Source organism: Typha latifolia, chromosome 7 (genome assembly GCF_019914945.1).
Source record: "Typha latifolia isolate L0001 chromosome 7, TyphaL0001v2, whole genome shotgun sequence".
Classification (NCBI taxonomy): domain Eukaryota; kingdom Viridiplantae; phylum Streptophyta; class Magnoliopsida; order Poales; family Typhaceae; genus Typha; species Typha latifolia.
Window position 1 is genome coordinate 5,861,724 of NC_133092.1, and position 12,799 is coordinate 5,874,522.

A 12,799-nucleotide genomic window follows, 5' to 3' on the forward strand; every position below is an offset into this window, starting at 1 on the left:
TTGACTTCATATTTTATGAATTTGCATCTTCAGTATTTGTACCTTCCTTTCCTAGTCAACAGTTTCATATTTCTCAGATGCATTTGCAATCAACAGTTAGTATTATCAATTTCTTAAGATCATGTACATAAATATGAGTCAACAAACATCTAAAAATCCTTAATTCCTCAAGTTTTACAGTTGGTATGCCTAATTTTTTTCTTCTTACCTTTCATCGTAAATGAAGATTTTTTGCAGCCATCTCGCAAAAGGTCCTTGCATACCTTGGCATTAGCAATGCTTATATCTTCAGCCAAAGCTGGTGATCTTCCTGATATTATTCCAGATGTGAAAGCAATGATGACAGAGAAAATGGTTTGTGGTGATAACCTGTGGTTCTTTGTTTTTTTTTTGTTGAAATAGGTGATAACCTGTGGTTCATTGAACAATAATTTGTCACTTTTCATAGATAGACAAAGCTTCACAAGTTAGTTTAATAATCCTACCTGTGAGGAAATTGCAGCTTCATAGTGCTATATTTATGGATGGTCCCTTTCATGCGTCTCATTAATAAATTGATTTTCCTCTGATATAACTATGTAGATCATATTACAGGTTAATCATCATCTTCATTTGATTGAAGATAGCAGACTATGTGCCACTTATGTAGAACCTTCTGGCAATATCTTAGTTTATGGTTCAGAGGAAGATGAGATTGCTGCAACAAACTTCCTTGCAACAATAAAGAAGGATGATAAGCAATTAAAAGAAACAGTGATATCACGCTTGTTGGAGAAATTTGAAAAAACGCCAGAGGTAACCTTGCCATATATTATATAAATGTAAACAAGGTTTTATGTTGCATTTGTCAATAAATCATCTGTTAGCAAATTTTAAGATTTAGTTCCTTCTGATATCAAATTGTAGAAGTTGATTGGCATAAAAGAACAGCTCCTTCAGGAATTCACACCAGATGATACTTTTCTACTTGGTGCCCCGTTATTCATGGAGACTCCTCACCCTTGTTTGCCATACATGCAAAAAGAAAGTGATTATCTTGATGAGGTAATTTCTCTTTTACTTCTAGTATACTTTACAAAGCCATATAACTGTCATGAGTTTGATCTGTAGTTTATCTTCTCTGTCTACAGGATAGTGTTCCTGCTCTTGCTGAAGATGAAGATCCTGACCTAGATGCAAGTGGAAATCAATCTGATAGGAGAACATCAGAATCTATAAATGCACTTGATGTTCTGAGTGTCAATCAATTAATAGAATCGGTATGTGATATATTAAAATCCAGCATTACCAATATATAAAATAATGTTAAGAAAAAACTAGTAAACCTGTTAATAATTTCTCATTGTGAAATAACAGGTAGTTTACAACACTTTAATTTTATATATGCAATGTGTGCTGGTTTATTATCACCTCACAATCAATAAGCTCCATGACTCATTTCTTCACTCTGCATGAATCAGACAACAGATATTTTCCAATCCTTGTATAACTTACAAGCATCTGTGTCGTTATATAAGTTTAGTGCCAATGGTGCAATCCTAGCCAGCCTACTAAAAGGTGTATCAGTAAAATACTGGGGTTGTTAGTCGAATTCCCCACATTCTGTTACTTTCTTAATTGGAATTTGAAATGGTCACTAAGATGACCTGTTGATTACTCAATTCTTTTCTACCATTCTACCATGATATTCATGTAGAATTATGAAATAACAAAAGTAAATGCATCTATTCTGTTTTCTTTCTGATACCTTGCTTTTTACTACTGATTACATAGTTGCCAGAAATAAAAGACCAACATAATGAGTTCCATGTCAGGAGAAACTAAGCCCTTTGACTTCAGAACTGTTTTCTGGAATGGTAAGGCTGCTGCCAACTATTTAGATGCAAAAATGCCATTCTGTAGGTATTCCTGCTGAACACTTTCTTGCAAACTTTACAAAAGTTTCCTCATGAATATCACAAGAATTAAGCAAGGAATGTCTATGTGAATACCCATTTCCAAATAATCAACTCTAGGATTATCTCTAACTAGATAACTACTCATGCATCATCTGTAGTATATAACCCTTGAAGCTGGATATCAGGTTGGCAGGTACATACTGTCCAACACCCAGCCTGGACCAAACTTGATTAGCTCAATATGGACTTTGGGTTCAAGTATGATAAATCTGGTCACCTGTCTGAGCAATCGGGGTCCATTGCCATTCCCTGTTCCAACTAACTAGGGGCTTTCCTCTGGCCAGTCAATCTTCTATATAATCACTTGCATGCACACAATGTGGGTGTAAAGAGAGCAGTGCATCACTCAGAAATTTTCACTCAAGAAGAATGAGAAAGTTATTGTGTTACAACGAGTTCATTTTGAGTTTATATTGTTCTTGCTGGTAGAGTGGAGCAGCAAGGAATTTCTACATTCCTCTATAGTTTTCTTGGAGGGAAATTTTTTAAATCATGTTGTGCATTCTCATCTAGCTTCGTCCATTTCATGCAATCTTGACTTCACTTTCCTGCAGATTCGTGAGACTGCACGGCAAGTCACAGATCTACCAGCTTCCATTAACCCAGTACCATACGACCAAATGAAAAGCCAGTGTGAAGCTCTTGTTGTTGGGAAACAACAGAAGATGTCAGTTCTCTTAAGCTTCAAGCATCAGCAAGAAAGCTCCAAAGGTTCAACAGAAGAAAACTTAAGTGTTTCAGTGGATACAAACGAGGCATGTCTGTTTGAAACATATTCTGTTCTACTATGCATTTTTCCTTCTTCTTTTCTGACTATTTCTGGACCCCTTGATTACATTTCAGCAGACATTACACCACCCTGAGGCTGAGTCAACATCAATTGAGAAGGAGCACATACGTCGATGTGATTCACTATCTAGTGAGTCTGAGCAGTCCTTCAGGCTTCCACCTTCAAGCCCATATGATAAATTCTTGAAAGCTGCTGGATGGTAAATAGATTCATGCGTGGTGCACGATACATGATAACACAGTGACCAAAAGAGGTGTCGCGTCATTTCTTTGCTTATCTTTTTCTTCTTCTTCTTCTTCTTCTCCTGCTTCTATTCTTTTACATGTATAAGTGGAAAGGACTTGATGTATACCTTCTCCCCATAGATGCATTTGCAAAAGAGACAATGGGGGCAAGTTGTAATCTTCCTTATGGCTGAAAATAAAATAATATCTCTTGTATTTTATTGTTGAATCCTCCATCAGTGTTGTTTGTATAAATGTAAACAAGGTTTGATATAATGGTAGAAAAGCAAAGTTTTCTCAGAATTCCTTTTGTTCATAAATATCTTCCTTGGATGCTCCTCATTTAAACAAGTATCATACTTCAAAATATCAAACTTGGAGAATTCCAGGTGATCAAATATCTACTTTCAGATCTTCATTTTTGTGTCTCATCATAAGGGAGGCTCACTAGCATACAGAATTGATTGATCTTGAAAAGGTTATTCATTATTGATGAATTTTGGCATGTCCACTGCATATGAATATCTGTGTAACAGTATAAGAACTGCATCAAGTTTTGGCTTTACACTAATATATCATGGATGCATACATGTATAGATATATATTATTATACTGTCTAAATTTTGACCATCTTAGTTATGCAGTCAAATATTGTCCTTTATGAACAATGTCTAAAGTCAAAACAAGTGAGACCCTGATGTTCTCACCAAGAAACTAAGGGTCGTTTGGTTTCATGTGTTTTAAGATATAGTATTTATAGTATTTACTAAACAAACCAATGTAAATAAAAGGCTCGTATATTCTCCCTTTGTTTTATTTAAAGGTTGTGAGAACGTGTTTCGAGCCTCATTTAATTGGATGAATGTCAAGATGCTGTAAGCCTATCTTAGTTATTGAAAATAATATTTCATGGATTCTATAAGTTAAAACTAATTTTTGTAATATATTTTATAAGTATAGATGCAGTTTTCCTAAATAAATGTAGCCAAACGGCCTTAAGATGATTTGTATATCAGAAATGGTTCTTAATGGCCTCTACTTCCTAATGGAATTTGAAGCACACAAAAGAAGAAATTTTATATATCACAACCAGTTCGTTTATCTATTTTAGAAAACTACCTCCTATAAAATGCATAAAAATCTCTTACATTTACCTTATTTTCACTTTGCAAGATCACATAATTGACTCTTTTCGGAGGTGGTCAAACTAGTAAATTGATCATTAAATGCAATTGACACGGTAAAAATAAGTTGACCTATTAGTTCAACCAGCAGCAAACGGACTGGGTTGCTTTTTAAACAAAAATATCTACTTAACCTTAATATTCAACTATTCTATTATTTACCCTAGGGTAATTTAATGCTATAATTATCTTTTTAAATTAAAAGTGTACTAAAATATAATTTTGTACGAGTCATATAATTTTATATACTTAAACCTAAATGTTAGTGAACAATCGCTAAATAATGGAAGACATTCAATTGTATTGCTTGTATAGATTTTTTTTTTCTTATTTTTAAAATTATTTCGAAGTATTTTGTTTTTTTTATCATAGAATCTAATTCATTTGGCATAACAGCTTTCCATTCTTCAGATTTAAGTGATTCGAGAGCTTTTATATGAGAATTTGCCTCGTTAACATAAATTGAAAGAAGTATCTCTCTTCTCCGTTCAATATCAAAATATTTCATTGGAACAATTGTATATTTACCTCTTATAATCTGATTTACTTCAACATTCAAAGATATACTCTTTGGAATGCTCCCACATACATCAACATTCATAGGATTATTTCCGCTGTCAATAATAAGAGAAGGAAGATCCAAACCAAGAGTTTCCTAAAAAAATTTTACTGCTTGTGTTTTTTATTTTTTAGGAAAATTATCTTCTATGAACTCAACATCGTTAGATTCTATCTCTGTTACTTCATCTTTATCATGTTCGCAAAGGAAAACACAGTCTTTAGAATGAGTTGAGTTAACATATAAATATACATTCAATTGCTCTACGATCCAAATTCCTAAAAATTGTGAAAGTAATTGAACATGTGCATCACAGCCCCAATGGCGCGACTATGACTCAAATTGAGTTTTTTACTGGTCCAAATCTAATATGGTGTTTTAGAAATAGATTTAGAAGAAACTCTATTCAAGATATCAGTTTCAACTAATAGAGCCTCACCCCAGAAGGAAAGAGGTAAATTGGCATAAGCTAATGTATTTAGGCGATTTGCAGCAAAAAGCCATTTAATTTTTTTAATTGGTAAAAATAGGCTCCCTTATTATTGAATTATAAATTTAAACTTTTTTTACTGATTTAGATCAATTTACTCTTTCTCTAACCCATTTAAGATTTCCTCTTTCTCTCTTCTCTCTCTTCTAGCGTAAGGTAGCATTTTAAGTTAGGAAATGCGAGAAATTTAGGAAATGTGGGGAAGTTGGGTATGACGGAGAAGTTCTTATTATAAGTACAAGGTAGTGTGAGTATACAAAGCATTTTAAGTCCGCAGTTGTAATAAAAAATATTATAATTTTAGTATATAACACTCTTTTAAGCTGAAAAATGCAGAAAAATTCTTAGTAAATGCAATATAATGAGGGTAAATGGAGCATTTTAAGTCCATAGTTATAATAAAAAATATTATAATTTCATATAAATACATATTACTATTATTATTTTGCATCCAATCAAGGGTATTTTTATCATTTGGTATTATACATCACTATGTTTTAATATAATTTAATATCAACTTTATGTCATATTAAGTGTAATTATTATTTTTTATAGTAGTATTCAACTAAATATTAGAATAGCTTATTCATATAGCTTTTTTTTATATGTCAAAATAATAGCACCATCATCTATTTATAGAAAATAAAAAGACACCAACTAAAATGTGCCAGTAGTTAGATAACTGAAAATAGTTACTATAGTTAGAAAACTAAAAAATGCAATTGAAAGGATGTTTCTTAAATATCTAATAATTAGTTATAGTGATGATACGTGTCTTATCTAAACATCCATTCACAAAATTATTTATTTATGTTAAGATAATACCATAGAAATTAATATTTCTAACAATCCCCCACTTATTTTGAAATAAATAATAATAATTTTGATTTTAAATATGCTTGTTGTTACACAGATATCAATACATAAGTGAAAATATTATATAGTTTGAATTTTTATATAGTGTAAAATTCTCAAAGTTGTATCAGGATGTTAATAGACGTAAAGTCCCTGAATTAACAAACTTTATGACACAACCAGATAATTCACAGATATCTTTATTAGAATCTCAATATTCTTTCCAGAAGTACATTTATAGCCATACATTGAATTCGACTTCATATTGTGCTAGGAGTTGACCAAAACTTTGATAGAAGCGGCCTAACTTCTCACTCACATAAATAAAGTTCTTCTAGGTGTTCTTGTAGATTAAACACACTTATTATACAAACTCATTAAGATTTTAACTCAACCTCACTTGTTTATTATAAGAACATAACACTTATCAAATAATTTCTAAGTAGGTTGATAGTGTACTACATTATTACTCTCCAGATTTATTTTTTCCCATTGAACCTAGAGCATGAAAGTCTATAGTTTAAGTAGGATTGCAATCATTTATGTTTATCTAATTATGTATTTTTTATGGCATTTAGTCAAAGCTAAATTTGTGCACGATCTTTATATTCTAATAGTTGTCTCACATAATTATATATGTTTAAAATATATATGTCTTGAATTTCCATTATATGATTCGCTATACGTCTATGATAAAGTGGTTTAGTTTGACTATCACAATGAATTGAAATAAAAAGCATAGGATTTAGCCATATTGACAAATTAATCAACAAATTCTCTTAACTACTCAGTCTCTTTGTTTATTTCTCCTAAAGCCACTTACTCAGACCCCATAGTAGCATAAGTTATACAAATCTGTTTTTTGGATTGGATCCCCAAGAAATAATAGCACCACAAAAAGTGAAAATTGCTAACTTCTAGATTTAGAACCATTATCTGCATAGTTCTAGTTTACATCACTATATTCTTCAATAATAAATAAATTTCCTCCATAGTATAGTGCAAATAATTTAGTTTCTTCAAAATATCTACTTAATTTACTTATAGTAAAAGCAATGTCTGAATGTATGCAATGCATTGCGTACATCACATGTTAAATAACTCTTGGGTATTCAAGTTATAATACACATTGATTTTATGTTTAATTACAGTAATACTCCTTGTACCATAGGGTAGTATCGAAGTGACCCTTTGACATTTAAAACACTACAACCAGACCCCCTAAACTACCAAGGGGTGTAACAGATCGGATGGTGGCAACGAAAAATGGCTAATTACTCTTTTATCCCTGACCACGTGGCATTAATCTCTAATTCTGCTGGTTGTTATGAGATAAAATGTGGATTACCTATTTTACCCTTCGATGTGATGTCATGTGATTTGATTGGGGAAGAAACTACAACAACTTTACCTTTCTCTTCTCCATTTCGAAATCTAATTTCCTCTTTCCATTTTTATATAAGCATTCTGCCTCCTCTATGCCATAATCTCCCATCATCGCCTCTGTATCATTGTCACCTCTGTGTCGTCATCGCCTACATTTTCATCTAAGCAGCCTGAAGGTATACTTTGACAACCCTAATATTTGAGTTTTTTAGTACCCTAACATTTTGATTTTTTTAGTACAAATATTTTGGAGGTAGTGTAATGTTTGTTGGATTAAGTGGAAAAATATGATTTTTAGTGCGAATATATATTTTTTGTCCCTATTTTGGGGAACCGTTTGATTCCTTCCTATAAAAATATGGTTATTTTTCGCTTTGTGGTCCCTAATATCTAGATCTATGTTGGATTTTTTTAGTGTGACTGTGAGCTAGAAAAATGTTTCTTCTTCTATAGTGGTTGTAAAAAAAATGTATTTGTGGTCCCTGTTTTGTTTGACCTAATATCCGGTTCACTTTTGTGGTAGTTTTGTCCCTTAGATTAGTAGCAAAATATCTTGCATGTAATATTTATACTAATTAATTTCATCTAAAAATATATGTCTTTTGCCTATCACAAATTGGTCATTAATTATGGGAGGAAGATAGTTCGTGGCCCTAATGTCAGTTATATTAGAGGAGATGTATCATATATGACAATGGACCTTGATTTGATGTCCTATATAAAAGTATTGGATATTTTGAAAGAATTAAATTGTACTAGAGCTAAGGTATATTACAAGTTGCCTTGTGTTGATGTGAATAGTGGATTAAAGGAGATTACTAATAACAATAATGTTCTAGTCATGTTTGGCATGCATGTTGGGTTAGAGAGGGTACTATTATACATAAATGACCCAACAAAACCCATAGAGGTAGTACATAAACCACCTAAGCCAGTAGAAAAACCTACTGAGCTAGAAACACATGTATCTCAGCTTAAAACACTACACCTTCTGTTTGGCATGCATGTTGGGTTAGAGAGGGTACTATTATACATAAATGACCCAACAAAACCCATAGAGGCAATACATAAACTACCTAAGCCAGTAGAAAAACCTACTGAGCTTCATGTATCTCAGCTTAAAACACTACACCTTCTGAGCTAGAAACACATGCACCTGAGGATGGAATAAATACATATTTTGATAATTTATGAGATGATGATACTTATAGTGATAAGGAGTGAGATAGTTATAATAGTCATGACGAGAAATCCAGTGACAGTGAAAAGGAACCAGGTTTAGAGGAATCATTAAGTGAAGGTGAATTTATGGATGCTACTGGTTTGCATTCTTCCAAATCTATCCCTACCTCTACCGGGTTTATGACTCTACTAGTAGTCAAGAGGCAAAAAGTTTGAGGGGAAGCTCAAGTAATGATGATCAACCTGATTATGAAGAATATATGGGTGAGAAGGACTTGGAAAGCTCTAGGTTATCTGTTGGTATGACTTTCCTAAATATACAAGCATTTAGGCTACTTCTCAAGGAATTTCACATCAAGGAAGATTATAAATACAAAGTTATTAAAAATAAGTACTGTTGTATGCAAGAAAGAATGTGGAATTAGATGTCATGCATCCCCATTAGTAGATAGCTCTACTTATCAAATTAAAAGTCTCAAAGGGTCTCATTCGTGTGAAAGAGTCTATAAAAATGAAGCAGCCGTAAGTACATGGCTTTCTAAAAAAATATTTGGAACAATTAACTAACAATCCAGATTGAAAAGTTAATTCTATGAAGAAGACAATTAGAAGAGACTGAATGTTAAATGTATCAAGAATGTAAGTTTATAGAGCAAAGAAAAATCATTTGCAAAAAATAGAAGGAAGTCATGTGGAGCAATATACTAAGTTATGAGATTATTGTGAAGTGTTAAAAAAAATAGAATCCTAGAAGTAGGGCCATGTTACAAGTTGATAGGCCTACTCTGGATGTACAGTCAGTGTTCAGACGACTTTTCATTATGTATGTTGCACAATTTAGAGGATTTTTAGATGGATGTAGATCCATAATTGGGTTAGATGCTTGTCATTTGAAAGGACCATATGGTGAGCAACTATTACATTCTTCAACATAATATTTGCTGACAAATAAGTTTTTCTTAGTTCGTACAAATTTATTTGATTCAAATATAAACTTATAACTATGCTTAGAAAGCAAATAATTTCAAAACAAGATTCTTTCGAATATCAAGAGCATGGTATACATCAAGTAGAGTAAGAGCTTTTTTCGATGTAAACTTTAATTTCACAGAACCTTTTCCAACTACTTTAGTAAAGAAAGGATTACTCATATAAAATGAATATCATTATTTATAAGTTCGTATTTCTTTAAAAAAGAATTCTCTCTCCATAAATATGATGAGTTGCGTTTGTATCCTTCTACCAATCTGATTGTGGGATTACCAAATTTGCCTCAGACATAACAACAATTAGATTTTTTTTCAACTTTGTTGGATTATTGTTGCTTCTTTTTAAGAATGCGACAGTCATTTTTGTAATGTCCATTCTTCTTGTAGTAATGACAAATTATATATTTTTTTGTTGTTGTTTTTTTCTCACTAGAAGGATTTTCAAATAAGAGTTTCTTCTCTTTCTTGTTGTCTATTTCTGTAATTTACAAAACTTTTGTCAGTTTTTTGATTTCCTCGGTTTTATTTCGAAGCCTTGACTCTTCCACAATTCTGAATTGACATTAGTATCAAGAGTAAAATTATCACTATCTCTCTTAAAGACTTGCGATAGTCTTTTGAACTTAGGATAATTTAGCGATGATAGCACAAACTTGAAATTTCTCGTCTACAAAAATGCCTTCAGAAAGTATTTATTATAAAATAAATTATAAATCGTGGACTTGAAAAAGAATAGACTTATTATCAACCATTTTAAAATCAAAGTAAGTGGAGATAAAATAGTTTTTATTACTAGAGCCTTCTGTTTTGTACTTATTCTCTAAGGCTATCGAAATCTCATTTATGGTCTTTATATGGGAGTACATATTAATTAAGTGGTTGGTAGGGGACTAAGAATAATACCATGGCACAAATATTATCTTTATCCCATTTTTATTTTATGATTTTTTTCTTCTACAATAGACTTTTCGGTTAAGACGGGACATTCTTTTTCCATCACATAATGCATCTTCATCAATATACACACAGACTCTAGTTTCTCCTTCTACTACTTATAGTTATTTTTATCAAAACGATCAAATTTATTATGTGGTAACATAGGTGAAAATGTAGCACTCTAAGTAGCCATTTAAAATCACCAATTAAGACAAAATTTGTTCAAGAAATGTTAGAAAACTAAAAAGTGGAGATGAGTAAAATCAAATGGCTAGTTTGGATTTCTAATCTCATCTATTAATTTTATATTAAACATAAGATTATATGAGGCCCATGGGATAACTAATCCAATTCCATCTTTTTATCTCATAAACAAATATACCTAATACGAATCTCCCCTTAGACCAAGGTTCGATCCTTTTCAATTTTCAGATCTAGACAGGATTTGACACAAAATTTTGGAAATAGATTTCGAAAGATGCCGCCATCAGATCGATGTGAGATTAGATCTTTCCAAAAAATTAAGTTTTAAGTGAATCGGATGCCGAGATCTCGAGATATTGTCCAATTAGTAGACGAACATCGGGTAGTCTGTCTTAGGATCCGTGGATGGAGGCACGAGATCCTAGATGATGGTGGATGGTGGTGGACCGGCGTAATAGGGTGACACCGGTGAATACGTAGAGATGGAAGGGTTATGGATGATGGAAGTGTTAAGATAAAGTGATAGATAAATTGGAAGAAGGGGGAGTGGGCCGTCTTAAGGGACTAGGGTGATTGGCCGGACGAGGGAGGTTAGAAGCGATGATGCCGGGGAATGAGAGAACGAGAGAACGAGAGAAAAGAAGATCAAGGAGGCATGGCAAAAACTCAATTCATCAATAATAATTCCATGGTTGCCATCCACGCTTTTAGAGGCTAACCAAACAATTCAAAAATAACAATTATTAATCCTAAACAATACATTTTTGTCGACCGCGTTCGAACGCGCCCGATCGCGTTTGAACGCACATATTTCACACTTCTCTAGATTTGCGAACGTGATGCAGACGTTTGCAGACGCGTTCGAACACACTTTTCACACTCTCTAAATGTGTGAACCTGATGCAGGCGTTCACAAGCGCGTTCGAACGCGACATATAGAAAACTTAATTTTTTATAAATTAAACACTAAAATCAGAAACAAAGACATCCCTAAAGTGTATCCATACTCGAGACGACATCGGTGAAGTCTGAATCGTATCAATTAAAATGATAAAATAGCTTTCTTGAGAAAATGATTTGAATGTCTATTGAAATGTAATTTAAAATTAAAGGTAAAAAACTGAAGGTAAAGTCATGAAAGGTGGATGAATGTGAGTTTGACTACAAACTGAAGATGTTGGGAACGATATCTTTTTGGGGAATCACTCTAAGAGGCCTCTAAACTTTGAGCCCCAGCAGAGAGGGTACGGGAGCTGCGACGACGCGACAATAGTTCCATATCAAACAAATTATTAAAATATAAATCACACTATACATTTTATCTATTTTGTGATTTACACATTATCTTTAAGAATTTTATAATCCGACTCTTTCTTCTTTTCTATAATTTTTATTTAACACCTTAATATTCCTTTGACTAACTAACATTATATAACTATACTTATCAAATTACTAAAATAACCTCATCACCCCCTCCCATCCTCTCTATCCCATCTTGTGGAGTTCAACGAGGGAGAGGAGCTCGCCAAGGTGGGTGGAGGATGAGGTGGAGCTTGGTGGTTGAGGAAGGTGGAGCTTAATGGTGGGTTTGTATGATTTTTTTTTTTCTTTAGCTGGCTGAGGAAGATGATGAAAGAGAAGCTTCTCTTTCTTTTTTGTGCTTTCCTTGGCTAACGAGGAAGGAGCTCAACGAGAGAGTTTTTTTTTTGTTGCTTTTGGCTATGGGTTGAAGAAGGATAGTGGAAGAGTTTTTTTTTTATTAATTATAGATGAAACCAGGGTAATTTAGTATTCAATAAATTATTTAGTATATTATAATAAATATTCTTTTGCTGGTACCATTTTATTTAGTTACCATTAGGCTAAGTTAACGTAGAGTGTTAGAAAAATTAGAGGGAAAAAAGAAGAGTTGAGTATAAAATCCTCAAAAACAAAGTGTAAATCATAAAATAGATAAAATATAGGGCTCAATTTATAATTCTAAAAAAAAAACTTACAAAGCACTTGATTTTATAATATCTTAATCATTAGATTATACAATT

General features: G+C 32.5%; 1 protein-coding gene across 5 annotated transcripts in view; it reads left to right on the forward strand.

Annotated features, from left to right (window-relative positions):
• The window catches only part of LOC140792300 (protein SEMI-ROLLED LEAF 2-like), a 32,336-nt gene extending 29,061 nt beyond the window's left edge, over positions 1 to 3,275 (forward strand). For 3 of the 5 annotated variants that reach the window (XM_073143198.1, XM_073143201.1, XM_073143202.1), the window contains 6 exons: positions 227 to 354; positions 595 to 795; positions 907 to 1,044; positions 1,131 to 1,259; positions 2,513 to 2,713; positions 2,802 to 3,275. In XM_073143198.1, coding sequence (XP_072999299.1) covers positions 227 to 354; positions 595 to 795; positions 907 to 1,044; positions 1,131 to 1,259; positions 2,513 to 2,713; positions 2,802 to 2,951 — 947 coding nt within the window. In that variant the 3' untranslated portion in view covers positions 2,952 to 3,275. The remainder of the gene's footprint in view (positions 1 to 226; positions 355 to 594; positions 796 to 906; positions 1,045 to 1,130; positions 1,260 to 2,512; positions 2,714 to 2,801) is intronic. The other 2 variants (XM_073143199.1, XM_073143200.1) reach the window with 2 other exon arrangements.
• The last annotated feature ends 9,524 nt before the right edge of the window (positions 3,276 to 12,799 follow it).